This window comes from Sorex araneus, chromosome 8 (assembly GCF_027595985.1).
Source record: "Sorex araneus isolate mSorAra2 chromosome 8, mSorAra2.pri, whole genome shotgun sequence".
In the NCBI taxonomy this organism is placed as follows: domain Eukaryota; kingdom Metazoa; phylum Chordata; class Mammalia; order Eulipotyphla; family Soricidae; genus Sorex; species Sorex araneus.
Window position 1 is genome coordinate 24,443,912 of NC_073309.1, and position 26,283 is coordinate 24,470,194.

Here is a 26,283-nt window from a genome sequence, read left to right on the forward strand (position 1 = left end):
GCTTAATGGCTCCATGGTGAAATACAACAATATTTCACACACTTTCTTTTAAGGAAATGTTTTTTTTAATTCTTCTTTTGTGAATTATAACAAGCAATATAAAATAAATTATCCAAAGCCTGCCATAGGGCCAGGTTTGAGGGGTGATTGGAAAAATTGGAAATGATGGTGGTGGGAAGGTGCAATGGTGGCGGAATTGGTGTTGGAATATTGAAGTTAATAAATCATGAGCAATTTTAGAAAAACAAATTTTAAAAGTTCTGTGGGGCTAGAGAGTGTGCAAAGGCCCAGTTCATATGTTCTGCATGCAGGAAGCCCTGGTTCTAATTCCTGATACCACCCATCCCTCAAGCATTGCCAGGAGTGAGCCAAAAACAACTTGGCCAGAGGTAGACCCTGAGTACTACCAGGTGTTACCAAAGGAAAAAAAAAACCAACCACCAAAAATTAGAAAATAAAATGAGATATGGGGATCTGAATCTGTCTCTGAAAGCTTAATTCATATTTTAAAATGGGTTTTATTGAGATAATATTGATTTATAACATTATTTAAGTTTCAGACATGTAGACATGTGACATTTTAATTTGACATCTGCTACTACTACATTAAGATCCCCACCCTAAGTCTGGTTTCACCCGTCACCTTGTAATCCACCCCCTTAGCTGAATACGATTTACACCCAACCGCCGTCCCTTCTGTCACCATGTATTCCTCTTACCAGATTAAGAGCCAACAGGGTTTTTTGCAAGACTTTTTTCTGTTTGGGTTTGGTTTGGGGGCCACAGTTGGCAGTGTTCACGCCTTACTCCCAGCTCTGTGCTCAGGGTTCACTCCTGGCAGGGCTCTGAAGACCATAAGTGGTGCCAGGGAGAGAATCTAGGTAGGCTGCAAGGGAAGCACCCTACCCGCTGTACTACATATCTGGCCCAGAAGAACATTTTCTGAAGTGAGATGGAAGGGATTTAAACACCTTGACCAAAGCAAGAACTCTCAGTGACCGAGGGGCTACTAAGTGCCAAACACTCCCTGTTCTTTAAACCCTGGGACTCGTAACAGCAAGCTCAGAGGCTCCCCACATCTGTTTTCCATTTCCCTACCCCCCTTCTTCACAGAACCCCACACTCAAGATTCATCCTTCCCCACTGGGGGACCCCATCGCCACTGGTATGGGTTTAGGCTCCTGGTTCTCAAAACATGACGTGCAGGACTGGCATCACCTAGGAATGATTAGCAATACGAATGATTGGGTCTCACCTGATAGCTGCGGATCTGACTGTGTTCTAACATACCGTCCAGATGACTCGATGCATGCCCAAGTCAGAGGAACACTGGCTAAGCCTATCAGAGCTCAGCGTTCCCGGCAGTTGTCCTATGACTAGCGTTGGCATAGTTAGATGAACAGACCTGGTCTTTCCCACCTGGCAATCTATCTCTCTCCTGCTGGATGTGGCCCAGGAAGCCTGCTGTCCCAACTGCCAGTGGCAAGCATTGGGGACCATGAGGGATCTAGCCTTAGGGTTCACGCAAAGGAGTGCAGTAGATACCGACATCTATGAGTCGCTCACTGAGGGAGAGACCCCTATTCTTGAATGAGAGATTTCTCTCCCATGTTTATGCTAATTTGAGTTTGGGGAGAGTGGTTCTCTGTTCATTGCAGCCAAGATACTCTGTACAGGAAAGTATCATCCTTATTGCACTCAGAGGCACTACAGCATAACCAGGATTCCAAGCCAGATCTGAATCCAAAGTCTGAGCCGCATCATCCTGAAGAATGCGGGATGCTGAACTCATCGCTCCAACCCCTAGAACCTCACCCCAACTCTTGTACATGGTGGACACTTAAAATATTGACTGACTGACTGAATGAGCCCATTAAACACTCAACCTCCCTTTGCAAGAAAGTGGAATCTCTCAGGTCAGGGATGGAGCTAGCCTGGCTAGACGCCTGCCTCACCTTTCCCTAGGCCCGAGGTTCTGACATCTGTTTATATGGGCAGGCCCTCCTCGGTAGGAAGTGCTCTGGACCAAGTCATTGGTGGGCAATGGGGTCCCTCTGCCCCATCCTGGCCTTTGCCCCATCCAGGTAGCTCCGCCATCTCATCATACCTCATTTGGGATTCTGGGCCTGGTGGTATCTCCTTTGTGCCACTGTGCCCCACTCCTCTCTGCCCGGGGAGCCTTTCCCTCTGGCTGAGGGCAGAGCCTTAGCTCCCAGGACCCAGCCCTGCACCCAGAGCAGAGAAGGGCCCACCCACGGTCATGGCACATCCCTCATTCCGGTCTGACTCTCTGTTCCTCTAACTACACCCAGAGCTTTCACATTTCTCTGGCTTCACTCCTGCAGTTTCCCTGTCTCAGATGGCCCCTTCCTAGGTCTGCTTCGTTATCTTATGTTTGGGTTTTAAGCCACTCCTGGCTCAGTGCTCCAGGGCCGTGCCTTACGGGGTTTGGGAGGCATGTGGGGGCTGGGACCAGATGTTTCAATCCTTTGCTTTGTCTTCCTGGTATCTCTGCTTCTCCTTTAAAGCCCGGCTCAAGGGCTGTCTCATCCTTGGAGCCTTTGCTGACTCGACCATGTGCCAGAGCATCTGCTAGTACTTTTCTATCATTCTCTCACGGTCTTATCATTTATCAAGGCCTCTGCTTTCCAAAGGAGACAGTGAGGCTCAAACTGTGTTTCCAAATTATCAAGGAGACCCACTAAAATGTGTCCCCCCTCCCTGACATTGCACCTCTGGACTAGGGGTATGACTGTACTCGTGGGGCATTCCAGTGCTCCTCACAGCGGGTGGGACTGGCCACTTTGGGAAACCCTGCTCCAGCCAGAGGCTGGACACTCTGTGTCAGGAACTGCTCTAAGCCCAAACTCATTCATCTCTTTCAACAACCCTATGAGATACAACATCCCAACATCCCAACCGGATGTGAGTCCTTAGTACTTATGTACAAAATAAGATAAATAGTTAAATGTCCCATGACTATGCAACCAGTAAGCAGCAGTTCCTGGATTCTAATCCAGGCCTGCTGGCTCCAGAGTTCATTCTGTCCCATATTCTCCAAACAGATGGGTAGATGGAAGGATGAGTAGATGCATGGTAGGATGGGTGAGCGCACGAATGGGTAGAAAGTATGGGTGAATAAATATGTGAATGGATGGATGGATGAAGGATGATGAGTGGATGGATGGTGAGTGGATGGTGAATTGATGGATGGATGAGTGGACAGATGGATGGATGAATGGATCGATGAGTGGAGAGATGAATGGATGGATAGGTGGACAGAATTATGGGTGGAGAGATGGATGGATGAGTGGATGGATGGAAGGATGATGAATGGATGGATTAATAAGTGGATAGATGATGAATGGATGGATTTATGAGTGTATAGATGGCTGCCATGATGAATGGGCTGGTAAAGAAAAATGGATGCGGACAGATAATGAGTAATTCCTGAGGAGATGAGGATGAATGGTTGCATAGATGTGTATGTGCACAGAGATCATGGATGGACCTTTCCATGAAGTTCTAGAATTTGCCTACCATTCTCAGGAGGAGCAGGTCAGTAGGATTAGTCTGAGTCCTTGATTATCGATGAGAGGCCTTTGTCCATAGAACTAAGGACGCTGTCTCTCTCTACTCTGGAGGTTCTTTGCTCCCACTCTATAAAACAGGCCATTTGAGGTTAAAGTCATTCCCGCTGGCCTGAAGGAGCCTGGATGAGGCTCCCATGTTTTCCTGATCCTGGCTTTAGGATCATTCACCATGTATGTAACCAAGTGCTTCTGTGCCAAAAACCCCTAGAAAAAAAAGTTAAGTGTGATACCAGAAGGTTTTAGGTGTGTTGTGTAGCCTGCGGGAGATTTGATTCCTCGTACACACGCTCCCCTGAGAGTACCATGAGCAACCCCAGCCAGGTGTGGCCTCTGAGGACTGCTGAGTGCCTGAGAACAAAGCCCCAGAGCTGAGTGGTTTGATGTGCTGACTTCTCACTCATGCTGTTCCATCATCAGTCATGGGCTGCCCACAAGGGAGAGAGAGAGAGAGAGAGAGAGAGAGAGAGAGAGAGAGAGAGAGAGAGAGAGAGAAAGGAAGAGAGGGAGAGAGGGAGAGAGGGAGAGAGACAGAGAAGAGAGAAACAGAGAGAGAAGAGAGAAACAGAGAGAGACAGAGAAGAGAGGAGAGAAATGAGAGATAAGAGAAAAGAAAGAGGAGAGAGAGATAAAGAGAGGAGAGAGACAGAGACATAGAAGAGAGTAGAGAAAAGAAAGATAAGAGAAAAGAGAGAGGAGAGAGAGAGGAAAGGAGAGGAGAGAGAGACAGAGATAAGAGAGACAGAGAGACAGAGACAGAGAGGAGAGCTAAGAAAGAAGAGAGAGGGGAGAGGGGAGAGGAGAAGAGAGGCAGAGAGAGGAGAGAGAGACAGACATAGAAGAGAGGAGAGAGAGGAGAGATAAGAGAGAAGAGTGAGGAGAGAGAGAGAGAGAGAGAGAGCCGTGTAGCTCAAACCAGAACCCAAAGCTGAGACCCCCCTCCAACTCACAGACTGGTCGGGACTAGGAATGTGTTGTGTGGAGCCCCATGGGGCCCTAGTGTGTGATAAAATCCACCGAACACAGATGCTTCCTCGAGGCTCCCAGTCCAAGCCCATACACGGGAGATGGGGGACACCAGCACAGAGGGAGGGGAGAGAAGCAGGTGCCGCCTGCAGCACTCACCGGTCCTTGAAGAAGAAGATCTCCCCCCGGATCTGCGCGATGCCGTCGAAGACGACGTCCTGTGTGCAGATCTCGGGAGTGACGGGGCCCAGCGTGGGGGTGGGGCCGGTGCCCGTGTCGATGTCGGTGTCGGGGGAGGCTCCTGGGAAGGTCACTGAGTCAGACTCGCCCGGCTCGAGCAGTTCCCCCCACCAGACCGCACCCCTAGGAACCCAGGGTTTGGAGCCCTGTGGGCAGACTGACGAGCAAAGGATTCACCCTGCCACCCCTCGCGGCAAGCAGGCAGGGGTCAGCCAGGGGGAAACCAACTCATAGAGAACAATATGCTCCCCACTCCCGTCAGACACCCCTTGATGCGAGCCACATAGGATATAACACGCAGGCTCCCGGGACCAACCCTCGGGGTCCCTCTGCTCGCTAAGGTCCATTCGGAACATCCGCTGACGTCAGCAGCAGCGGGGTGATCCCACGCGCTGTGAACGGGGGTGGGGGGTGCCACTGAGCGACCGTCCCACTCTCTAAATAGAGCACAGCCCAGAGCGGGTACCCTAAGGCCAGGCAAGCGGCCTGTGTCGGCCTCTCCGGGCCGGGGGCTGCTGCACCCGCCTGGCCGAGGGGCTCTGGGAGCAGGAAGGGGCGTCGATCCCGGGGTGAGCTGGGAAAGGAAGGGGCTTTCCTGGGGGTCCCCCGGCAGTGCGGTTCTGAGTGCTCCGAGCAGGTCCGCCCTCGCGCTGGTTAGAGGTCAGGTGTTTCCTGCCCACCCCCCACCAAGGGCCCAGGCGGAGGCTCACCGTAGAGCTCCTGGATGCCCTTGATGTCATCCTGGGACAGGCGGAAGTTCTTGGTGAAGGTGTAGATGGGGGCCATCAGGGCGCCGGGGTCCTGGGAGTGCTCCAGCCCCATTGCATGGCCGAACTCATGCGCTGCCACCAGGAACAGACTGTACCCTGGGGCCACAGAGAGGGGAGGGGGAAGCAGAGGAATTGGGGAGCGAGAAAAGAGAGGTGATGATCTGTCACCCCAAATACCACCCCCTTATCCCAACACACGGGAAGTGGGACACACTGAGTTTTCCTTCTCTGAGCCTTCTGGGATCAACAGACCAGATGGCGTCCACTGCTTTCAAGTGGGGACTGTCCCGGACCCTAGCCCTTCTCCAGCTCCGTGCTATAATGAAGAGTTTCTGCAAACACCCTGCTTCAATTCCCACTTTCTTTTCTTTCTTTCTTTCTTTTTGCTTTTTGGGTCACACCCAGTAATGCACAGGGGTTACTCCTGGCTCTGCAGTCAGGAATTACCCCTGGCGGTGCTCAGGGGACCATATGGGATGCTGGGAATCGAACCAGGGTTGGCCTCGTGAAAGGCAAACACCCTACCCGCTGTGCCATCACTCCAGCCCCTCAATTCCCACTTTCTAAAGATGGAATTTTCTGGAGCTGGACAGACAGTACACTGGGTAGGGTGCTCGCCTGGCCTTGCTTGGGTTTGATTCCTGGCACCCCGTGTGGTCCCTCAAGCCCAGCCAGGAGTGATCCCTGAGCACAATGCCAGCAGGATTCAGCCCTGAGCACTGCTGGGTGTGACCCCCCAACTAGAAAAAACTCCCTCAAATCTAAAAATGGGACTTTCTGCATGTCTGTGCTTCTCTACAAAGACCATTGGGGGCCGAGGGGAGCCATTACTCTGCGGTAATGGTGGCCCAGGCAGGCTGGCCCAGGGTGCCACCATTTCCTCCCAAGGAAAACAGGAAAAACCACTCTTGCTTGGGGAAAGGCACAGCCCAGGCGCAGCCACAGAGGGCACAACCCCTTGGCACACACCGTGTGGCTTAACTGTGACCCCTGAATGCTGATCAAAGCCCTCCCTCGGGTGCCAGAGACGGGCCCTTATTTGGAAGCAGGGTCCTTACAGCTGTGATTCAGATGTCAGCCCAAGGGAGGCTGGCGCAGGGCGAGCCTGCCTCCCAAGTGACTCACAAGGCCGGGGAAGGGACGCCACCCAGAGAGGGACACGGGAGGCCACACGCCTAAGTTAACGGTGGAAGTGAGGCCTGGCCGTGTGGCCTCAGAGCGGTACCCCCACACCCACTTTCACACGTGGTGCCTCCGAAGGCAGGTGTGGATGTCTCTGTGGCTTAAGCCATCTGTGGCACTCGGTGAGGGCAGCACGTGGGACTATTAGGAATCCCCCTCCCCCCCACACCACCAGCCACAGTCTAGGGGTGCCACTGGCTTGGGAGCCTCTAGCCACTCAGAGAGACGGAGGATCCAGCTCCAGGCAGAGGCCAGCACAGAGCAGGGAAGACCAAGACGAGGGGTGTCTCTCCTCTCGCCCCAGTCCCCAAGGGGCAAAGGGGCAAGAACCGAATTCTGCCTGCTCAGCCCCAGCCTCTGCCCACAGCCCGCCTTGCGGGAGTGGACACAAGGCCCTGAGCACCCACTGGACCCAGAGCTCGCTCTGGTCTGTCTCCAGGTCGCTGTGGCCCCAGCAGTTGCTTGGTCAGCCTAGTCACCTGGACAGCGGTTCTAGCTGGGGGGAGCGAGCTCCTGGGACACTCCTATCCCTGCACCAGCACTGAGACACCGAGGGGAGCATAGCAGCCCTGCCCCGAGCAGGTGGAAGTGGACTGGGCTGCCTCTCCTCCGACGGGCAGGCTGTCTGCTTCCCCCCGGGCCAGTGGGTAAAGGACGAGAGGTGCCATTTGTGGAGACCTTGCTTCTGCCCAGTGGGCAAGCCGGAAGCAGGAAGCAGGAACCGGCTCCACCAGAGATGGAGTTGGTGCGTGTCCAGGGTTCTGGAAGGGTGCCCACTAGGGGGTGGGCGGGGCCTCTGCTGTGGGCGGGGCTAGTGGGCGGAGCCTCCGCGGATGGGCAGGGCCTCCGGAAGTCTCCTGCTCCGGTCTATGCTCTCAGGAGGGGCGGGAGCCCCGTGTCTCTGCCCCTGCCCGCTGGTACCTTGGTCCGGGCAGAAGCCCCACTTGCGGTCCTCGTCATAGCTGGTCGTGGTGGAGCACCACAGCTTTCCATCACTGCGGCCCGCGCTGGTGCAGCTCTGGTGCTTGTTGCCCAGGAAGGTGAAGGGGAAGACGCAGGGGGCCCCTTCTGAGTTCCCGCCCACGGTGGACATGGCTGTGGGGTGAAGGACGCAGGTCAGGGTGCGGGGAGACGGACATTCAAAGGCCACACTCCGTCCCAGGCACTGACAGTGAGATATAGGCCTATCTCAGCCCCCGCGGGGAAGCACTGAGCCAGAAGAACTGGACGTCACCCCATTTTATAGAGGGGAGACCGGGCTTAGGAAGCCAGAACAAAGACCGTTGGCCAGATCCCAGTAGAGGCTGAGATTCAGATCCCGGCACCCAGAGTCCAACTTTCCTTGTAGCCACCCATAAATGGGGCTCTAGGGGCAGGCCAGTGGGGGGCTGGGGAGAGCCAATGGGAACAGGGCAGTGAGCTGGTATTAGGGACTGACAGTGTCATCTGCCAATGTCATTTGGCAGGAGCAGGGATGCAGGAACTACCTTTAGATGGAGGAAGGGTGCAGGGAAGGAGAAAGGAAAATGGGAGGAAGGAAGGAAGGAAGGAAGGAAGGAAGGAAGGAAGGAAGGAAGGAAGGAAGGAAGGAAGGAAGGAAGGAAGGAAGGAAGGAAGGAAGGAAAGAAGGAGGGAAGGAAGAAAATGAGAGAAGGAAGGGAAGGAGAGAAGGAAAGAAGGAGGGAGAGGGAGGGAGGAAGGAAGGAAGGAAGGAAGGAAGGAAGGAAGGAAGGAAGGAAGGAAGGAAGGAAGGAAGGAAGGAAGGAAGGAAGGAAGGGAGGAAGGAAGGAAGAGAGGAAGGGAGGAAGGGAGGAAGGAAAGGAAAGGAGAGAGGGAAGAGGGAGGAAAGGAAGGAAGGAAGGAAGGAAGGAAGGAAGGAAGGAAGGAAGGAAGGAAGGAAGGAAGGAAGGAAGGAAGGAAGGAAGGGCTAGGGAAGTAGATTAAGCTTGGGGATCATACTTTGCCAATGGACACAGTGCTAGGAGTGATCCCAATATTTTTTTTTTTTAAGGAAGGAGGGAGGAAAGAAAGGAACTAAGGAAGGAAGGAGGGGAGTAAGTCATTACTGAAAAAGAGAGCAACTGAGAGGCAGACGATGGTAAAGGATGGCAGGGCAGGCTGGAGAGAGCTCCACGCTGGCACCCACGCACTGCAAGCCCGAGGCCCGGGCTGGACCCCCAGCACTGCCAGGATCCCTCCCCGAGCAGAGCTGGAGTAGCCCCTGAACAGCACGGGGTGTGGAATAAAGGAAAGGAAGGAAGAAGCAGGGAGGAGACTTGGAGGCCAGACAGGTGGAGCGAGCAAGGCTTGTCTGAGGCCACGCGGGCACAGGCTGGGTCAATCCGAGTGTGCCCTGGCAGCCTGCCCTGGGCGTCACTGGCTCTCAGTGCCCTGCATCTGCTTTGATCTGGGCAGCGGCTGCCAACCGTGAGGACGCGCCCGCGGGCCTGCCCGGGGCAGGTGGGGGCGGCGGGGCACGCACCGGTCTCAGGGCAGAAGCCGTACTTCTTGTCGCGGTCGTAGTCTTCCGTGGTGCCGCACCAGCGGTAGCCGTCGGAGCGGCCCTCCGTGGTGCAGCTGTTGTAGGACGTGCCCTCAAAGAGGAACGGGAACTTGCAGGGCTGCCCGTCGGCGTTGCCACCCATGGTGAAGAGGGCTGGGAGGGGGGGCGAGAGAGGGGGTGCGAAGGTGAGATACCACCCCAGGAGCCGGCCGGTCACCCACCCAGGGGGCTGACTCCAGTACAAAACTGTGTTTGATTCTGCTCAGGGAAACTCCTGCTGCTCTGAGCCCCCAGGGGCCAACCCCATCCCTCGTCCCGGGGAATCTGGGGTCTTTGGGACTAGTTCCCGACAGGACAATGGGGAGCACCAGGCCCAGAGCAGAACACGAACTCTGAACCCGGCCTCGGCCTCAAGGCCACTGTCGTCCACTCCGTTGATCGGCGCCCACACGGTCCATTAAATATGTCATCACTGGGCAGCTTGGGGGCAAGAGTCTCTCCATGCACAAGCAGGGAAACTGAGGCTCTGAGAAAGTTCCGGAATACTTAAGGGCACATACAAAGGCCAAGTAAGTGAGGGCTGGAGCTGACAGTCCAGAACGCATTCATCTCGCTCCGTCACACAGACACACGCAGACCCACACATCCGTGCCTGCAGGCACGTCCACACATGCTCACGAAGGGACAATGCGTCCCTCCTAAACCCTGCTGGGAAGAGAGGCGGGGGAGGCAGAGGGAGGGAGAAGGCACCTCTCTATTCCAGAACCTTCTAAAGGCTCCCATTCCGCTCTCTCGGAGACAAGGGCCATAACGGCGAGTCGGGGAGGCGAGTGAGGGGATCCAGCGTCTGGGGCTCATCTGTCTTGGATTCTTCCCCTGCTTCCCCCCCGCAAGCCTTCAGCCACCCCCAAAGCTACAGAATGGTGTGGGTCTGGGATTGCCAAGGAGCAAAACCGCAAGTGCGTAACAAGGACCATCTGTGTGCAACACCGCCAGCCAGCGGTGACCTCACCAGCCCCCGTTAACCCCGCCATGGCCAGGACGGAGCGGGGAGCCCCAGCCCCCCACCGACGATGACTGGGGGGGCTCTTCCTCCCCATCAGGAGATACACAGGAGAGGGCGTGTGCTAAGCTGCAGAGGCCCGTCTCCACCTCGAGACACCCCCCAGCAGCCTCTGTCCCACCCGGGAAGCACCCTGTCCTCCCGGATCCTGCCCCCAATGAAGACACAGACACTGATTCAGCACCAGGAGACGCAGAGTCACGGGAGCCTCGGCCAGGACAACCCGAGCCAGAGCACGAGGCATTTTTTTTTTTGCATCTGACTGAAGATTAAGCAAGAGGGGGGTGGGGCTGGGGGGGTGCTGTCCCATGCAGAGGATTGTCCCTAATCTCGCACATCTGAAAGCCAGCTGTCTCCACTCCTGATATCGAGGGTCTCTGTTGTAACCGCAGGACTTGACTGGTCACAGGAGCACCTCGGTCCTCGCGGAGGAATGCAAGAGACTGACAATTTTCACCTAGGCACGCCTGGCGTGGGCTGCGGTGTGTTTACTGGGTGGTAGGGCTGGGAGTTTGATTTTTCTTTTTCTGTGGTGATGGTTTTGTACAAAACATCTTATTCAGTGGAACCGCTTTTCCTTTTGTCTTGTGGGTTCTTTTTGGTCCTTTTTTTCAGTAAGATTTGTGAGTAACTTTTGGCTGAGCAGTACTCTCGGTCCAGCCTAAGTCTTGTGCGCTGTTCCACCACCCCCATGCTCATTTCCTTCCTAATAGGCTGTCCTGTTGGTTTAAATACTAGTGATTCTTAAACGAGGGGAGGGTCCAAAGGACGGGGGCACAGGGTTTGTGGGCAGGAGGCCCAGGTCAACCTCAGCACCAGCTGGTTCTCCAAGTACGAAGCCAGGAGGAGTCCCTGAGTCTGACTGAGTAGGGCCCCAAAGAGAAAAAATAAATCAAGGAAATAATATAATAACTTGAAAAAAACAACAACGGACTGGAATGATAACACAGTGGGTAGGGCATTTGCCTTGCATGCAGCCAACCCGGGTTTGATTCCTCCATCCCCTTTCGGAGAGCCTGGCAAGCTACCAAGAGTATCTCGCCTGCACGACAGAGCCTGGCAAGCTACCCGTGGAGTATTCGATATGCCAAAAACAGTAACAACAAGTCTCACAATGGAGACGTTACTGGTGCAAGCTCTAGCAAATTGATGAACAATGGGACAAGAGTGCTACGGGCCTTCTGGGGCCAAAGTGCCTGGTGCAGCCTGCTCCACTACACAGGGGTCAAGAGAATCACGGACCCGCCACCAGGCCACCCTAAAGACGCAGGGAGACCAAAATGTGTTTATGGGATGGGAAATAAAAACTAGGAAAATCTTTAGATGCTCTCTCACTTCAAAGTCCTGACTTCTGCATTTTCAGAACCAGCAAGTACGACGGCACATACGAGGAGGAAGTTATCCAAACCCCGTCTGCAATGCTTTCTGTCAAGGGCATTTTTAGGGGGGTCACACCCAGAGTGCTCAAAGGCTCTTTCAGTCTCTGTGCTCACACGTGGTCCCTGGCTGTGCTGGGGACCTGAACCATGCTCAGAGCACGCAACGCCAGCACCTCACCTCCGGCACTGTCTCCCCAGCCCTGACCAAGGTACTTTTTAAAGACTGACTATACCGGGGCGCAAGAGATAGGACAGTGAGAAGGGCGCTTGCTTTACACATGGGTGACCTGGGTTCGATACCTGGCACCCCATATGATTCCCCGAGCTCCCCCAGAGTGCCAAGGTTAAGCTCTTAGTGCTGCTGGATGTATGTGGCCCCCACACAAACAAAAAGACTGAATATACCTTTACTGCATTTTCAAGCTTTTCCTTTTTAAATAAAATTTTGCTTTAAAGTTTCTGAAAATGTTATATTCCAGAGACAAAGATGTACTGAGTCAAACCTAGGGTCTCTGCCAAGAGGAAGAGATAGATCTCTCTCTCTCTCTCTCTCTCTCTCTCTCTCTCTCTCTCTCTGTCTCACACACACACACACACACACTCACATGCTCTCACATACTCACACACATGCTCACTCACACACTCATTCACTCATACACATACCAAGACACACATACACATGCTCACTCACACACGCACATACATATACTCACACACATACACTTACACACACATACATGTTCACTCACACACATTCTCGCTCACACACACACATACCCATGCTCACACACAGACTCACACACAAACACACTCTCACACAAATACGCTCACACATGCTCACTCATACACATACACACTCCCGCACACTCATTCACAGACACTCATGCGCGCGCGCGCGCGCGCACACACACACACACACACACACACACACACACACACTCACAATCAACCTCAGGAGCAGAAACAAAGGCTGAAGCTCCCTGCTCATTTCCCCCAGCGGGCCTTGGTGTCTGAGCCAGCCTATCTAGCCCCCCTTCAGATCCAAACGCCCAGTCCTGGGGAGAGAGCGGCTCTGAGCTCACTCTAGTGTATATCAGAAGAAACGATTTGCCTCGGGCCTGACTCGCGCACGCCTACGTGAACAGCGTACGGGCGAGGGTGCCCGGTGGCGAGGGGGCTGAAGGATGGACGCTGGGGGCCATGGGTGACCGGCAGTGCCAGTGTGGAGTGCGGGATATGGCAGGAGGGGCTGGGCGCGGGCAGGCTTCCGGGGGGCGCTCACCTTCGTGGGGGCAGAAGCCGTACTTGCCGTCCTTGTCGAAGTTGTAGGTGGTGGAGCACCAGAGGAAGCCGTCGCTGCGGCCCGTGTCCGTGCAGCTGTTGTACTCCTTGCCGTTGAACAGGAAGGGGAACTTGCAGTACTCCCCGTCGGCGTTCCCGTACTTCACCCGCACCACTGCAGGCGAGACGGGACCATGGTTCCACGACGCACCCCCCCGCCCATTCTGGCACCCCTGCTAAGGGGCCAGCCTCCCTCCCGCGGTGATGGAGCCTCAAGACCACGGGGGCCTCGTTCCCCAGCTCCCCGTGGCAGGTGGAGACTGAGGCGGGGGGGGGGGGTGGCCCGTCACTGTCTCACCTTGCCCTTCGCCCAGGGTCCACAGCTCGTCATCGTCGAAGTGGGAGTCACCCCCGACTCCAGAGCCGGGGGCAAAGGCGTGAGCCAGGAGCCCGTCCTTGCCGTCGAAGGGGTACCCGTCTCCGTGCTCTGAAACACACACGGCCCCCAGCGTCCACCTCCCATGGGGGCTCAGATCCAAGCAGCGCTCGGCATCCGCCTTCCGCTTGTCCCCGCCCTGGCTCACGGGATGATCCAAGCGCCGCGGAGAGCTGGGGCCTTGGTGCTCAGCACCTCGCTCAGGTCCACACAGTGCCCAGCACGGGCACCACCGACTTCACTGTCGACACGACCGCCAGAGGCAGTCTGCCAACCCGCACAGCCAGTGCCCTCGCCCCTCACCCCTACTGTCCCCCCACCCCCCTTCTGTCTTCTCCACCCTCTTCACCACACCACCCAAGGGCTCAGCACCCCGACATGACCGCTCGTCTACCTGCCCCTCAGCTCCTCCCCGCCCCCGTCACCGGCTGTCACCCATGCCAACACCGCCTGCCCTCATCCCTGTGTCTACACCGCCTGCCTTCAACTCGGCAATGGTCAGTGTTCACACCACCTGACCCCAGAATCAAGGGCCTCTCGCTCTTGTCTACACCACTGCCCTGTATGGGAACACAACCAACCCCCCCTGCCCACCGCATGCCCCCACATCTGGGATTCCTCGATGTCTACCCGCTTTACCGACTAAAGCTGTGATCCGGGGAAAGTTCTTCGGGCTAGTCTACTCCTCGAGTTCAAATGTGGCCAACGTCACTGAAGACGCAACGCCATGTCATTGAAACTAAGGCAACGGGGTCGGGGCCCTGCAGGCCGGCCCAGGAGCTGCCCGAGATGGCCCCGGAGGGCCACGTGCTGCCAGCTCAGGCTGCTCCGGTGCGTCATCTGACTTCCATCCACGACCGTAATTACCGTGTCTGCCTCCTCGGGCACCACCTCTGCTGTCTGTAGCTTCTCCTGCCCCCAAGACAACTTCCTCCCTCATGTCCGTGTCCTCCCTGTTCCCCTGATCTGAGCCCCCTACCCCAGCGGCCGAAGTTAATCATGATGTCAGCCTCTCCATCGTGGATCCGGGAGAAGCGAAGCGGGGTCACGTTACTCCACACCTGGAAGGCGCGTGCGAAGGCGTCGTCCACCGTCTCTGGGTCGAGATCGGGCGTGTAGCCAATGATCCTAGAGGTGTCGGGGGGGGGGGAGGGGAAGCGGGGGGCGTGGGCATGTGCATGCCAAGGAAGGTGGCTGCACTCAGGCCACGGACGCGAGCGCTGAGCAAGTGAGAGCTCGTGGCCTTGTGCACAGACTTCCACCCAGTGCCAGAGCCCTTGCCAGAGCAGCCCGTGGAGGGCCCACGTCAGCCGGTCCCCTCTGGCCCCTGGAACCTCATCCTCACTCCTGAGTGGGGGGCGGGGAGCGGTGGGGAGTGGTCTGAGGCATCCATGGTATAGGAAGAGCCACCGGGCAGAAATCTCACCTGTGGAATTCAGCACGAGCCCTGCGGAACAGAACCCTCAGCCCAGGGGCCACGACCACGCTCCAATGTCAAAGCAAATGCAGGGAGCAACCAGCGAGCCACAACTCGGGGCCAGCGACACGATGGACACCTGCTTCCCTCTCCCTCTGGTCACCACTAACATTCAGTTTCACCTCCAGCCGGCCTCACGAGGGAGGTGTTCTCCACTCGGCAGGCAGGAAAGTCAAGGTCCGGGACAGTGGGGAGAAGTTTGTCCCTGTGTCCCCCACCACTACCCCACCAACCTCCGTCCCACGACAGAGAAGTGTGAGGTTCAAGTTCAGATCTCCTGACCCCAGTTCCTCAGAACTTGCCTACAAGGGCCTTAAGACTTGCTGAGCCCCGGGGCGGGAGTGATAGCACGGCGGGGAGGGTGCTTCCCTGCACCAGGCAAACCTGGGGTCCGTCTCCAGCACCCCATACGGGCCCCTGAGCACTGCCAACAGTGATCCCTGAGCACAGAGCCAAGAGTCAGCTGAGCATAGCTGAGGGTGAGCCCCCAAGAAGACAAAATGTAAAAGGATTAAGAAAACAGGATAGGGGCTGGCGCGATAGCCCAGTGGGTAGGGCGTTTGCCTTGCATGTAGCCAACCCAGGTTCGATTCCCAGCATCCCATATGGTCCCCTGAGCACCGCCAGGAGTGATTCCTGAGTGCAAAGCCAGGAGCAACCCCTGAGCATCGCCAAGTGTGACTCAAAAAGGGAAAAAAAAAAGAAGTTAGGACAGAGTAGGTGCTCACTTTGCACGCAGCCGATTCCTGACTGATCCGTAACACCCACAGGGTGCGTGAGCCCCACCGGGAGTGACCCCTGAGCACAGAGTCAGGCATAGCCACTGAGCAGTGCCAGGTGTGGCCCAGCCCCTTTTGCCCTCCCCCAAAGATGCAAACCCTCGTGCATAGATGAGCAGAGGGCAGGGCCCAGGTGCCCTGTGACCCCCCACCCCGCCCCCGCCGCCCTGGGCACCTGTATGTGATCTGGTTCTTGTCCCACTTGGGTTTCCGGGGGAAGAAGTTGTAGTTGGCCACGTCGGGGTTGCCACAGCGCGGCTTCCGCATGGTCTCGATGGTGTTCTGGTCCAGGTCGCCCGTCTGGGGCAGCCCGAAGAACTTCTGCATCTTCTTCAGCGTGTCCTTCAGCACGAACAGGTTGCAGCGGTTCTTGGGGCAGCCATAGTAGGTGTTCAGGTATTTCTGGAAGAAACCAGCCCCCGAGGGGGCAGCCCCGTCAGGCTGGGCCACACCGGCCAAGGCGGACACCCAGCCCAGCCCAGCCCGCAATGCACACGTGCGCCGGGGGTCTCTCGAACCCAAGGGTCCTTGCTCACAGCAGGTCTCCTGGTTTGGTGGCACGTGTCGGATGTGGGTCAGTGAATGCTCCCAGAGACCTTCTGACATGGACCAGACACCAGCTTCAGCTTCCACAGTCCGGAGGAAGGAACTAGAGCCCAGAGGGGTTAAGAAACCAGCCAGAGGGGCTGGAGCAATAGCACAGCGGATAGGGTGTTTGCCTTGCATGCGGCTGACCTGGGTTCAGTTCCCAGCATCCCATATGGTCCCCTGAGCACCATCAGGGGTAATTCCTGAGTGCAGAGCCAGGAATAACCCCTGAGCATCGCCTGGTGTGACCCAAAAAAAGCAAAAAAAAAAAAGAAACCAGCCAGAGAAAGAGAGAGGGGTGGGGGAAGGGTGGAAGAGAGGGAGGGAGGGAGGGAGCGAGGGAGGGAGTGAAGAAGAGAGAGAGGGAGGGAGGAAAGGAGAAGAAGGGAGAGAAAGAGGGAGGGAGAGAGAGGGGGAGAGGGAAGGAGAGAGAGAAGGAGGGAGAGAGGGAGAGAGAGAGAAGAGAGGAAGAGAGGAAGGGTGGGAGAGAGGAGAGAGAGGGGGGAAAAGGAGGGAAAGGAAGAGAGAGAAGAGAGGGAGAGAGAGGGATAGAGAAGGAGAGAGAGAGGGAGAGAGAGGAGGGGGAAAGAGAGAGGGAGAGAGAGGGAGGAAGAGAGAAGGAGAGAGGGAGAGGGAGAGAGAGAAGAGAGGGAGACAGAAGAGAGGGAAAGAGAGGGAGGGAGAGGGAGACAGAGAGAAGGAGAGAGGGAGAGGGAGAGAGAGAAGAGAGGAAGACAGAAGAGAGGGAAAGAGAGAGGGAGGGAGAGGGAGACAGAGAGAAGGAGAGAGGGAGAGGGAGAGAGAGAAGAGAGGAAGACAGAAGAGAGGGAGGGAGAGGGAGACAGAGAGGGAGAGAGAGGGAAATAGAGGGAGGGAGAGAAGGAAAGTGCATGCCTTAGAGCATAGAGCAATAGAGGCAGGCTAGGAGAGGGGGGTGGTGGGAGGGAAACTGGGGTCACTGGTGGTGGGAAATGTGCACTGGTGGAGAGAGGGGTGTTGGATCACTGTATGACTGAAACCCGATCATGAACTGCTCTGTAACTGTGTACCTCACCGTAACCCAGTTTTTTAAAAAATTAAAAAATAAAAATAAAATGAAAGTAAATAAATAACAAAATAAATAGATGGAAAAAATTTTTTTGAAGAGAAAGAGACTGGCCAGGCCCACACAGCTCATGGAAGGCAGAGACGGGGCGAGTCCCGGCACCCCCTTACCTCGGCACCCTCTGAATCCACCTCCCTGCCCGTGACAAAAGGGCGATTTTTCTATTCTTCGTTTTATAAGTACATTATTGTTTGGGGGATACCCTGGTGGACCCCAGGGTTAAGTTTTCACACCTGAGGCTATTCCTGAGGGTGCCCCGGGGCCCATGAGGTTCGCAGGGACACCTGCTCAGCCCACCTGCTCAGCCCGACCTCTCTCTCTAGCCCTCTGGTGGGGATGGGGGGTGACTTCCAAGCAGTGTGAGGGGCCCTGGGGTCACCAGGCCTTCAGGACTGGGCAGCTCCATATGACAGCGGGCCTGAGAGTGTCCTGGTGTTTGGGCTCTGCGGTGGGTGCCAGGGACCCCAGAGCCCCCAGGGATCCGCCCAGCAGCCACCCAGCCCCCTCTCCCTACAAGGGGACCCAAGGGGTTCTGTGCACAGTTGCCGGCAGGCTGGATTTGAACCCTCCGGCTGCCATTTCCGAGAAGACAATGGCCCTGTCTTTCAGGGGCGTCCCGAGGCCACAGGCAGAAAGGCCGGGGCAGAGGGTCAGTGATAACCGCCCATGGCCATTCAACAAACGCTCCCTGGCACTTGCGTGGGCCAAGCCTTGTGTGAGTGCCAGGGGCATGTCGGCGAGCAAGCCCTGTTTCCAGTCTCTGGGGCTCGGCTCCCGGTGCAGGGGCTGGGCTGCCAGCTCAAAGGCTGCCAGAGCAGTGACCAGGCCCTGAGGTCCGGCCCCAGAACCATGGGCCCCCCACCCCCAGTCCCCACCAGGCTAATTCTGGAGGCCTGGCTAGGGTCTGCACTGGACCATCTGGGCAGGTTGCCTGAGTGACACCAGAAGGGGAGGAGATGAAGGGAGAAAGGGAGGGAGGAGAGGGGTGAGAGGAGGAAAAGCATGATGGAAGGGAGAGGAGCAGGGGTGAGGAGGGAAGACAATGGAGGGGAGAAGGGGTGGGGAGGGGAGGGTGACAGGGGGGAGGTGAGAAGGAGAAAGGGGAGTATAGGGAGGGGGAGAAAGGAAGAGAGGGTGGAGGAAGGAGAGATAGAGAGAGAAGGAGGGAGGGGGGAGAGGAAAGAAAGGAGGAGGGGGGCCCTGCGGGAGAGGGAGGGAGAATGAGTGGGGAAGGGAAGGAAAGGGGAGGGAGAGGAAGAGAGGGTAAGGGGGATGGGAGGGTTGGGGAGAGAAGGGAAGGATGGAGTGGAGGAGGGGAAGGAGAGCAAAAGGGGCCCCAGGCCCCTTACCCTTTAGGGGCTCAGTCTGAAGGAGGGGACGGGGCGGGCTGTTAATAACAGACCCAGGTGCTCGGGAACTGCAGATACTCGGGCAGTCAAGCCCAGAGCTGAGTCCCCTAGCCCCACTGTGCCCCCCAGTGCAACATGCGCCCCTCCCCCACGGCCTGTAGAAGGGCGCAGGAGCTCATCAGCCCCACCCTCTCACCCCCAGGGGGGAGGGGCTCAGGTCTCTCTGCCCCCCCCTCCCCTCAGCTCCCAGGGGTACCTAGGCCTTGATGACAGAAGGGGGGAGGGGAGTGCCTTCCTGGGGGTGCTATTCCCGGGGCTCTCGGCTTGGCAGGGTGGCCTTGGAAAGTTTGGGGGTCCTGGTTAAAGAAGAGACTTCCTGGGGGGCTGAGAAGATACAGGGATTGGCTCCTTGCGGACCTGGGGCAGGGGCAGTGCCCGGCTGGCGCAGCGCGGGGCCAGGGCGTCCGGCCCGCACGGGCAGGGGCGCTCGTAAACCGCTTAAGCCGGCGCTGGACGCGGCGCCAGGAGGGAGCGCGCCGCCCCCGCCCCACGCGCCCGCCTCCCGCCGCTCCCCTCCCGAGCTCCCGACCCCTCGACAGAAGTCCCAGGAAACTTGCCAAGGGGGCAAGCTTTGACCCTCCCGCTCAGCTGGAGCCACTAGACAGGGAAAGGTGCGCTGTCCTGCCGTCCACGGAGCAGCCAGAAGGCCCCCGCGAGCGCTCCCGACGTGTGCCAAAGCTGCCCGGCGTTTGCCAAGCCCCACCTTGCCCCGAGCTCCGTTCCTCGACGCTGCAAACGCGTAACCGAATCATGTGCCAACGGATCCCGAGTGCCCCCCAAGAGGCTTAAAAAGGAGCCCCCACCGTCTGCAAAAGAGTCCCCTCCCCCCACACACCCTCCGCGTAGAGCCAAGAATCTTGCCAAGGGCCAGGCTAGCCTCCCCCAGATGTGTCCAAAGTTGTGGACCAAGTCTGCGCGCTGATGCCGTATCCCTGGACTCCCAGACAAAGTCCTCTTTGACAAAAGGGCCCTTCCCCCTCCGCTGCTGGACTCTCGCCTTCCCCGCCCCCCGCTGGGCCCCCCCCAAAGTTGTCAAGTGCTTTAGCCAAGTGCCTCTCCACTGGAGCGCAGCGGCCCGGGGCCGCCGGGGAGGGAGAGATCGGGGTAGCGCGCGCCCCCCGCCCCCCACGGAGCTGCCCAGGAGAGCCCCTCCCCCTCGCCGGGTGCGCACTGCAGGAACGAGGAGGGGAGGGATGGGGGGGGGGTGGAGGTGGGGGGTGGGCTGGGAAGGTGGCAGGGTGATCTCCTCCCCCACCATCCGGAGCCAAGTTCAGACCAACTTCTTCGGAGCGTGACTCTCACTCACCACGGCCAACTCTTTGTCCGTTTTGGGGGCGATATCCCCGGGGAACTTGATGATGGGCGCGGGGGGCGCGGGGGCGCGGCCCAACAGGCAGCCGAGGATGCAGAGCGCCCGCAGGGGGCCGGCCAGCGCCGCGGTCATTGCGCGCCGGGGCCCCGAGTGGGGCCGGGCGGGCTGGCTCGGTGCGCGCCGCTGGGTCCCCGCCGGGCTGGCGCCTGCTCCGCCGCCGCGCTGGGCTCCGAGGGGCTCCGCGGGGGCTCAGCGGCTCATGGCCCGCCGCCGTCTGCTCGCTCGCGCCCGGGCTGGCCCCTTTGTATGCGCCGAGCCCCAGATGCGCAGCCTCCAGCCACCGCCGGAGGAAGTCTGCAGGCGGCGGAAACCAAGGGCGGGCGCCCCCCAGATGTGGCCGGCTGGGCTGGGAGGACGCGGGCAGCGCGGGGGGAGGGGGCGCGCCCGCCCCGCCCTCCTCCTTCTCCTCCTCCTCCTCCCCTCTCCTCCCGTTTCTCGGCTCTCTCCCTTTTTCTCCGCCTCTTTCGCCGCCGCCGCAGCTGCTCCAGCGCGTGACCTCGGGACCCTCCTCTCCCGACGCGCAAGCCTGCGCTCCCCCGCGGGGGAAACATCTGGCGCGACCCCTCGAGACGCTTGACGTGCGGAGGTTGGAGGGCAGCCCCGGCTCTTGGAGGGCGGCCCGGGGCCAGGATTCCCTGCACTCCGGGGGGACTCAGGGCAGAGATGACCAGAAACAGATTGTTGGCTCCGGTGGATGTCGTCGGAAAAGGCTTTTTAGACGGAAAGGAGATGGACAAACGGAGAGATGGAAAGATGGAGATGGGGCAGCTGTGGAGGGGCGCCTGCTCCCGTCTTCCTCCTTCCTCCCCTCCATCCCCGTTTCCTCCTTCCTCCTCCGTTTCTCCTGCCATCCTCCTTTCCTTTCTTCCATTCACTTTTCCTTCCATCCTTCATTCCTCCTTTCTTCCATCTCCTTCTCCCTTTCTCCTTCCCTCCCTCCCTCCCTTCCTTCCTAAAATGCTTATACGTTTGGTCTCAGGCTGTGCACACCAGACCTTCCGTGCCTACCAGGACACACAGCTGCAGAGCCTCTGTCCCCTGAGGAATGTCTTTTTCACTGAGACCTGGAACTCCTGCAGGCTGTTTAAAAAATGCCTGAACTCAGCTCCTAAGTTAAAACAAATGGTCCAGATGGGACCTGGAAGAAGAAGGGACCTGGGGGCTGAGACCTGAGCGGAGATGGGGGAGAGTCTGGACACAGCGGGGGATGGGGTCGCACAGAGCTAGGGAGAAGAGGCCAGATGTGCTGGGGGTGTGTGTGTGTGGGGAGGGTGCTTTGGGCTCACTCTCTGGGGTGGGAGCAACTGGGAGGGAGGAGATGGGTTGGAGGGGGGAGGGGGGAGCAGTCATCAAGGGAGGAGAGGAGGGACCTCAGTGGTCCCTGTGGAGTCTGCCCTTTATCTGCTGCTAAGTCCAGGGGGCCTCAGGCCTGCCCGGTGGGCGCGTGCAGGGCAGCTGGAAGTGGCCCGTGAAGGGGTGGGTCTCTGGGGCACCACGGACTCTACCCACACCCCCAGAGGGAGCAGAGAAGCTGGTTGCCCTAGGGGAGTGAGCCTGAGGTCAGTGGGGCGGGGGTTGGGGGGCCTCCTGGCTCCCTCCCCCTTGGCCACAGGCCACGTCCTGTGGACGGTCTGAGAGCCAAGTCCTAGGGCCAAGAGCGGCTGCGAGTGGAGATGGAAAAAGTTGTCTCACTGGGGCCGAGCTGCAGGCTCATGGCCTGTGGGCTGAGTCCAGCCTCAACGGCATCCTGAAAATTGGGAAACTTCAGGTCAGAGCAGACTTTCTGGCCTGGGGTTTTTGTTAGTCCCCAGAGATGCGAGGATACCAGGTACCCATTTCCCTGCAGCACCCCTGAGCTGCCGCTGACCACAGCTGTCCCCTGCAGAGGGCCAGGGCTGTGCAGAGAACCTCCGTTCTCCGGCGCCCCGTGCATGTCACGTGACCACACGATCCTTATGAAGTCTGAGCACTTCCCAAAGTCTTCAGGACCCTAAACAAGACCTGCCCCAGGGCTGTGCTCTGGCAGAGGACACTTTGCCATACCACCTAGCTGTCACCTTAATGCCCTGGGCATTCATTCCCAGGGGGGCTGGTGGGGGCTCGATGCCCACGAAGAGAGAGAGAGAGTGAAGCAGGAGTAGCCATTAGTAAGAAAGGGGTGGGGTCAGTTCCCAGCGGGGTGATGGTCCCACCTGGGGCTGAGTAAAGCCACAAGGGGAGTGTCCAGTGCGGATGGACTCGTGAGCAACTGAGGATGCACCCCGGGGTCCCGGTGCACCCCTTTAGCTCACACGGCCCTAAGAGACCCACATTAGCAGAAGCTGGAAAATGGAAGACTGGAGACTTTGCACAGGAGAAACAAACCTCTTCATAAACAAGCTGCTGAGATTTGAGAGGGTGTTTGTTTTTGTTTTATTTTCTGCAGCAGCGTTTAGATACTCCAAATGCAGGCGCAGAGGGGTGGTGTCATGTAGAATTATGCACCCCTACCCCCCAGAAGGAAAATGTTGCTGTTCTTCATTTTCTTCTTCGCCTATGCACCTGTGAAAGTTTGCTCCGCACCAAATCACGGCTTTGGACAGGGCCCGCCGGGACTTCTCAGGAGGGGAGTTTGTGTCCCAAGACACAGGGACTCAGATGGTTCTGACCACCGGGGTGCACCGGGGGGGACTAACCGTACCAGCGCTATGTCGAACGCCCAAGGCAGGAACCCCAAGCCTCTCCCTCTCGTGGGTGACCTCCCTCCCTCCTGAGTCTGCTTATAGTGGGGGATCTCAGGGCTCTGCCTTCTCGTCCACTCAGAACATTCTGGAAGTCCCTGGGTTGGCCACGATTCCCTTCCACCGAGCACATCCTGTGTCTCCCCTGCCTCTCTGCCTCTTCCTCTTGATCTGGTGCATGCCGATCCCCAGAAGTCGCCCCTGGAAGCTGCTCACAGTGGCAGCAGATGGCTGCCCCTGGCAATGCCAGGGAAGAAGCCGTTCGTCTGCCCTGCCAGCTGCCCTCTCTGGCCTGCCTCCTCTGCCTTGGCCCTCCTGATGCTGTGGTAGGGTAATCACAGACCCAGCCGCTTGAATATAGAATTTTGTCATCCCCATCATGGAGGTTGGCACCATTTGGTACAGGCTGGCACTATCTGGAACCATATAGCATAGATTGATACCTCTTGGCACAGCTTGGTACTTCTTGACACAAGTTGGCACCACTTGGCACAGATGGCACCACCTGGCACAGGATGTAAAGCTGGTGTCTCATGACACAGATTGGCACCATCTGCCACAGACTGGCTTTACCTGGAAGAAACTGGCAGAGCTTGGCACAGGTTGGCATGGCTTGATGCCACATGAGATGGCCTGGCACAGGCTGATACTGACTGACGAGGCTGGTGCTGCCTGGCACCACGTGGCCTGTATGGCAAGGCTGGCACCACCTGGCACAGATTTTCATCACCTGGCACTGTGGCACAGACTAGCATCAGTTGGTAACACTGGCACCAGTTGGCACTGCATGGCACCACTTTGCATAGACTAGTACAGATTGACACTACTTGGCACCACTTGGCATAGACTTCACCTACTTGGAAAATACTGGCATTTTCTGGCACACTTAGCATCACTGGCACTGCCTGGCACACAGAATGGAATGGATTGGCACCATCTGCCACTCCCGGAAGAGGCTGATACAGATGGGCAACACTGACATTGCCCCACACCAGATGGCACAGACTGGCACAGGATGGCTCGGTCTGGCACAGATTGGCATGGACTAGCACAGACTGACGTCGCTTTGCACTGGTTGAGGGATCTTGGCACAACTTGGCACAGACTGGCACCACTACATGGATTGGCACTGGCAGAGACTGTCACAGCCTCGCATCACTTGGCAGACACTGGCACTGCTTGATGCCATGTGGCAAGACTATCACTACTTGGTGCCCACTGGCACAGGCCAGCACTACCTGGTGAGACTGGCACCATCTGGGACAGATTGCCGCACGACCTGGCACAGACTGAAAATAAAGAATATTGGAGGTGGCTGGGCGCCACCAGGGAGTGGAGGGGAGGAGAACCTCCCGAGGGAGCCTCTGCCCCCACCCGTCCCCCTGCCCACCTTGGCTTTGGACTGCGTGAGAGTCCATTGCTAGTGGCTTCCGCCTCCTGACTGGTGACCTTCAGAAGCAGCTGCTCTGGACTTGAACACAGCGTTCAAGTGTGCGACAGAAATTTCTGTCCTAGTCACTCACTCACCCAAACATTTGCAAAGACTTTCCTGAACACTGTCCCAGGTGCCGGGAGCCAGGGGCACCAAGGTGGCATTTAACCTGATAAAGAAGGTGAGAATCCCAGGAGAGAGCACGCGGAAGGGGCTGGCACCCCCTGGAACAGGCTTGGCGCAGGCTGGCAGGGGAGAGATAGCTTGGTGGGTAAGGTGCTCGCCTTACACGTGGCTTACCTGGGTTCTATCCCTGGCACCACACATGGTCCCCCAAGCACTGCCCGGAGTAAGCTCTGAGCACTGCCAGGTGTGGAAAAGGGAGGAGGAGGAGGAGGAGGAGGAGGAGGAAGAGGAGAAGGAGGAGGAGGAGGAAGAGGAGGAGCAGGAGGAGGAGGAAGAGGAGGAGCAGGAGGAGGAGGAAGAGGAGGAGGAGGAGGGGGAGGAGGAGGAGGAGGAGGAGGAGGAGGAGAAGGAGGAGGAGGAGGAAGAGGAGAAGGAGGAGAAGGAGGAGGAGGAAGAGGAGGAGGAGGAGGAGGGGGAGGAGGAGGAGGAGGAGGAGGAGAAGGAGGAGGAGGAGGAAGAGGAGAAGGAGGAGAAGGAGGAGGAGGAAGAGGAGGAGGAGGAGGAGGGGGAGGAGGAGGAGGAGGAGGAGGAGGAGGAGGAGGAGGAGAAGGAGGAGAAGGAGGAGGAGGAGGAAGAGGAGAAGGAGGAGGAGGAGGAGAAGGAGGAGAAGGAGGAGGAGGAGGAAGAGGAGAAGGAGGAGGAGGAGAAGGAGGAGGAGGAGGAGGAGGAGCAGGAGGAGGAGGAATAGAAGAATTGCAAGAGGGCCTGGTCAGGTGGGATCTATCCTCCAACTTTTGGCAGTTGCCCCTTAATTTCCCTCCGAGGATCCGCCTCTCCCCAGCTGTTTCGTTTACAAGGTTTGTGGGAATGAACTACTTCCCCCGGGACTTCCGGGTGGGTGAGATCCACCTGCAACCTAAGGCAGAGCCCTGTGGGGCCGCTGGCGTCCTGGTTCAGGGTGGGCTTCTGGCTCCTTGCAAAGTGTGGACATTAATCTGGGGACGTGTTGCAGGTGAGGTGGCAGAGAGGTACCAGCACCTGATGCCCAGAACCACAATAAACTATTTTTATTTATTTTTTAATCTTTTAAACGTTTGTTATTTAAATATTTAAAATAATTTGTTATTTTATTGGATCACTGGGAGATAGACCCTTACAAAGCTGTTCATGATTAGGTTTCAGTCATACACTGTTCCAACACCCACCCCTCCGTCAGGGTACGTTCCCAGCTCCAGTGTCCCCAGGTTCCCTCCCATCAACCCTCCTGTCCCCCCCCCCCCCCGCCTCTATCATGGGGAACTTTCCTTCTCTCCCTCTGTCTCCCTCTCTCTCTCCCTACCTCTCTCTCTTTCTTTCTCTCCCCTACTCCCCCTTCCCTCCTTTTGGATATTGTAGTTTGCAATACAGATACCCAAAGGTTACCTGGTATATTCTTCTACCTACTTGTAACACCCAATTCTTATCTAGCACGATCATTTCCAGCTATTATTGCCATCCTGGTCCTTTCTCTTACCTACCCTCCCCCCCCCCCCCCCCCCCACCCCCCCCCCCCCCCCCCGACACACACACAATACTTGTGGTTGATTCTAACCATTGACTGGTCCTCCTAGCTCCTATTTTCCCTGGCGGAGAACCACGATTCTTAAGATTGTTTAGTTTAGTCTTTTTGACATGATCAGCTTCCAGAAATAATAAGGGAACTCAGAAGAACTAGGGTCTTTTTTTCTTTCTCTCTTTTTTCTTAAAGCACTATGATTTGCAACCATAGATTGTAGAGCTTGCAGAGCCTGGCAAGCTCCCCGTGGTATATTCGATCTGCCAAAAACAGAAACAATGTTGGATCTCATTCCCCTGACCCTGAAAGA

At 57.3% G+C, this 26,283-nt stretch overlaps 1 protein-coding gene across 1 annotated transcript in view; it reads right to left on the bottom strand.

Annotated features, from left to right (window-relative positions):
• Positions 1 to 20,403, bottom strand: part of MMP2 (matrix metallopeptidase 2) — a 29,085-nt gene extending 8,682 nt beyond the window's left edge. The window contains exons 1-9 of the mRNA XM_055145782.1: positions 20,075 to 20,403; positions 15,842 to 16,068; positions 14,390 to 14,538; positions 13,333 to 13,461; positions 12,976 to 13,149; positions 9,231 to 9,404; positions 7,670 to 7,843; positions 5,507 to 5,662; positions 4,716 to 4,857 (exon numbers count right to left, since the gene is read on the bottom strand). Of these exons, the coding sequence (XP_055001757.1) occupies positions 4,716 to 4,857; positions 5,507 to 5,662; positions 7,670 to 7,843; positions 9,231 to 9,404; positions 12,976 to 13,149; positions 13,333 to 13,461; positions 14,390 to 14,538; positions 15,842 to 16,068; positions 20,075 to 20,212 (1,463 nt within the window). The 5' untranslated portion in view covers positions 20,213 to 20,403. The remainder of the gene's footprint in view (positions 1 to 4,715; positions 4,858 to 5,506; positions 5,663 to 7,669; positions 7,844 to 9,230; positions 9,405 to 12,975; positions 13,150 to 13,332; positions 13,462 to 14,389; positions 14,539 to 15,841; positions 16,069 to 20,074) is intronic.
• Positions 20,404 to 26,283: the final 5,880 nt, after the last annotated feature.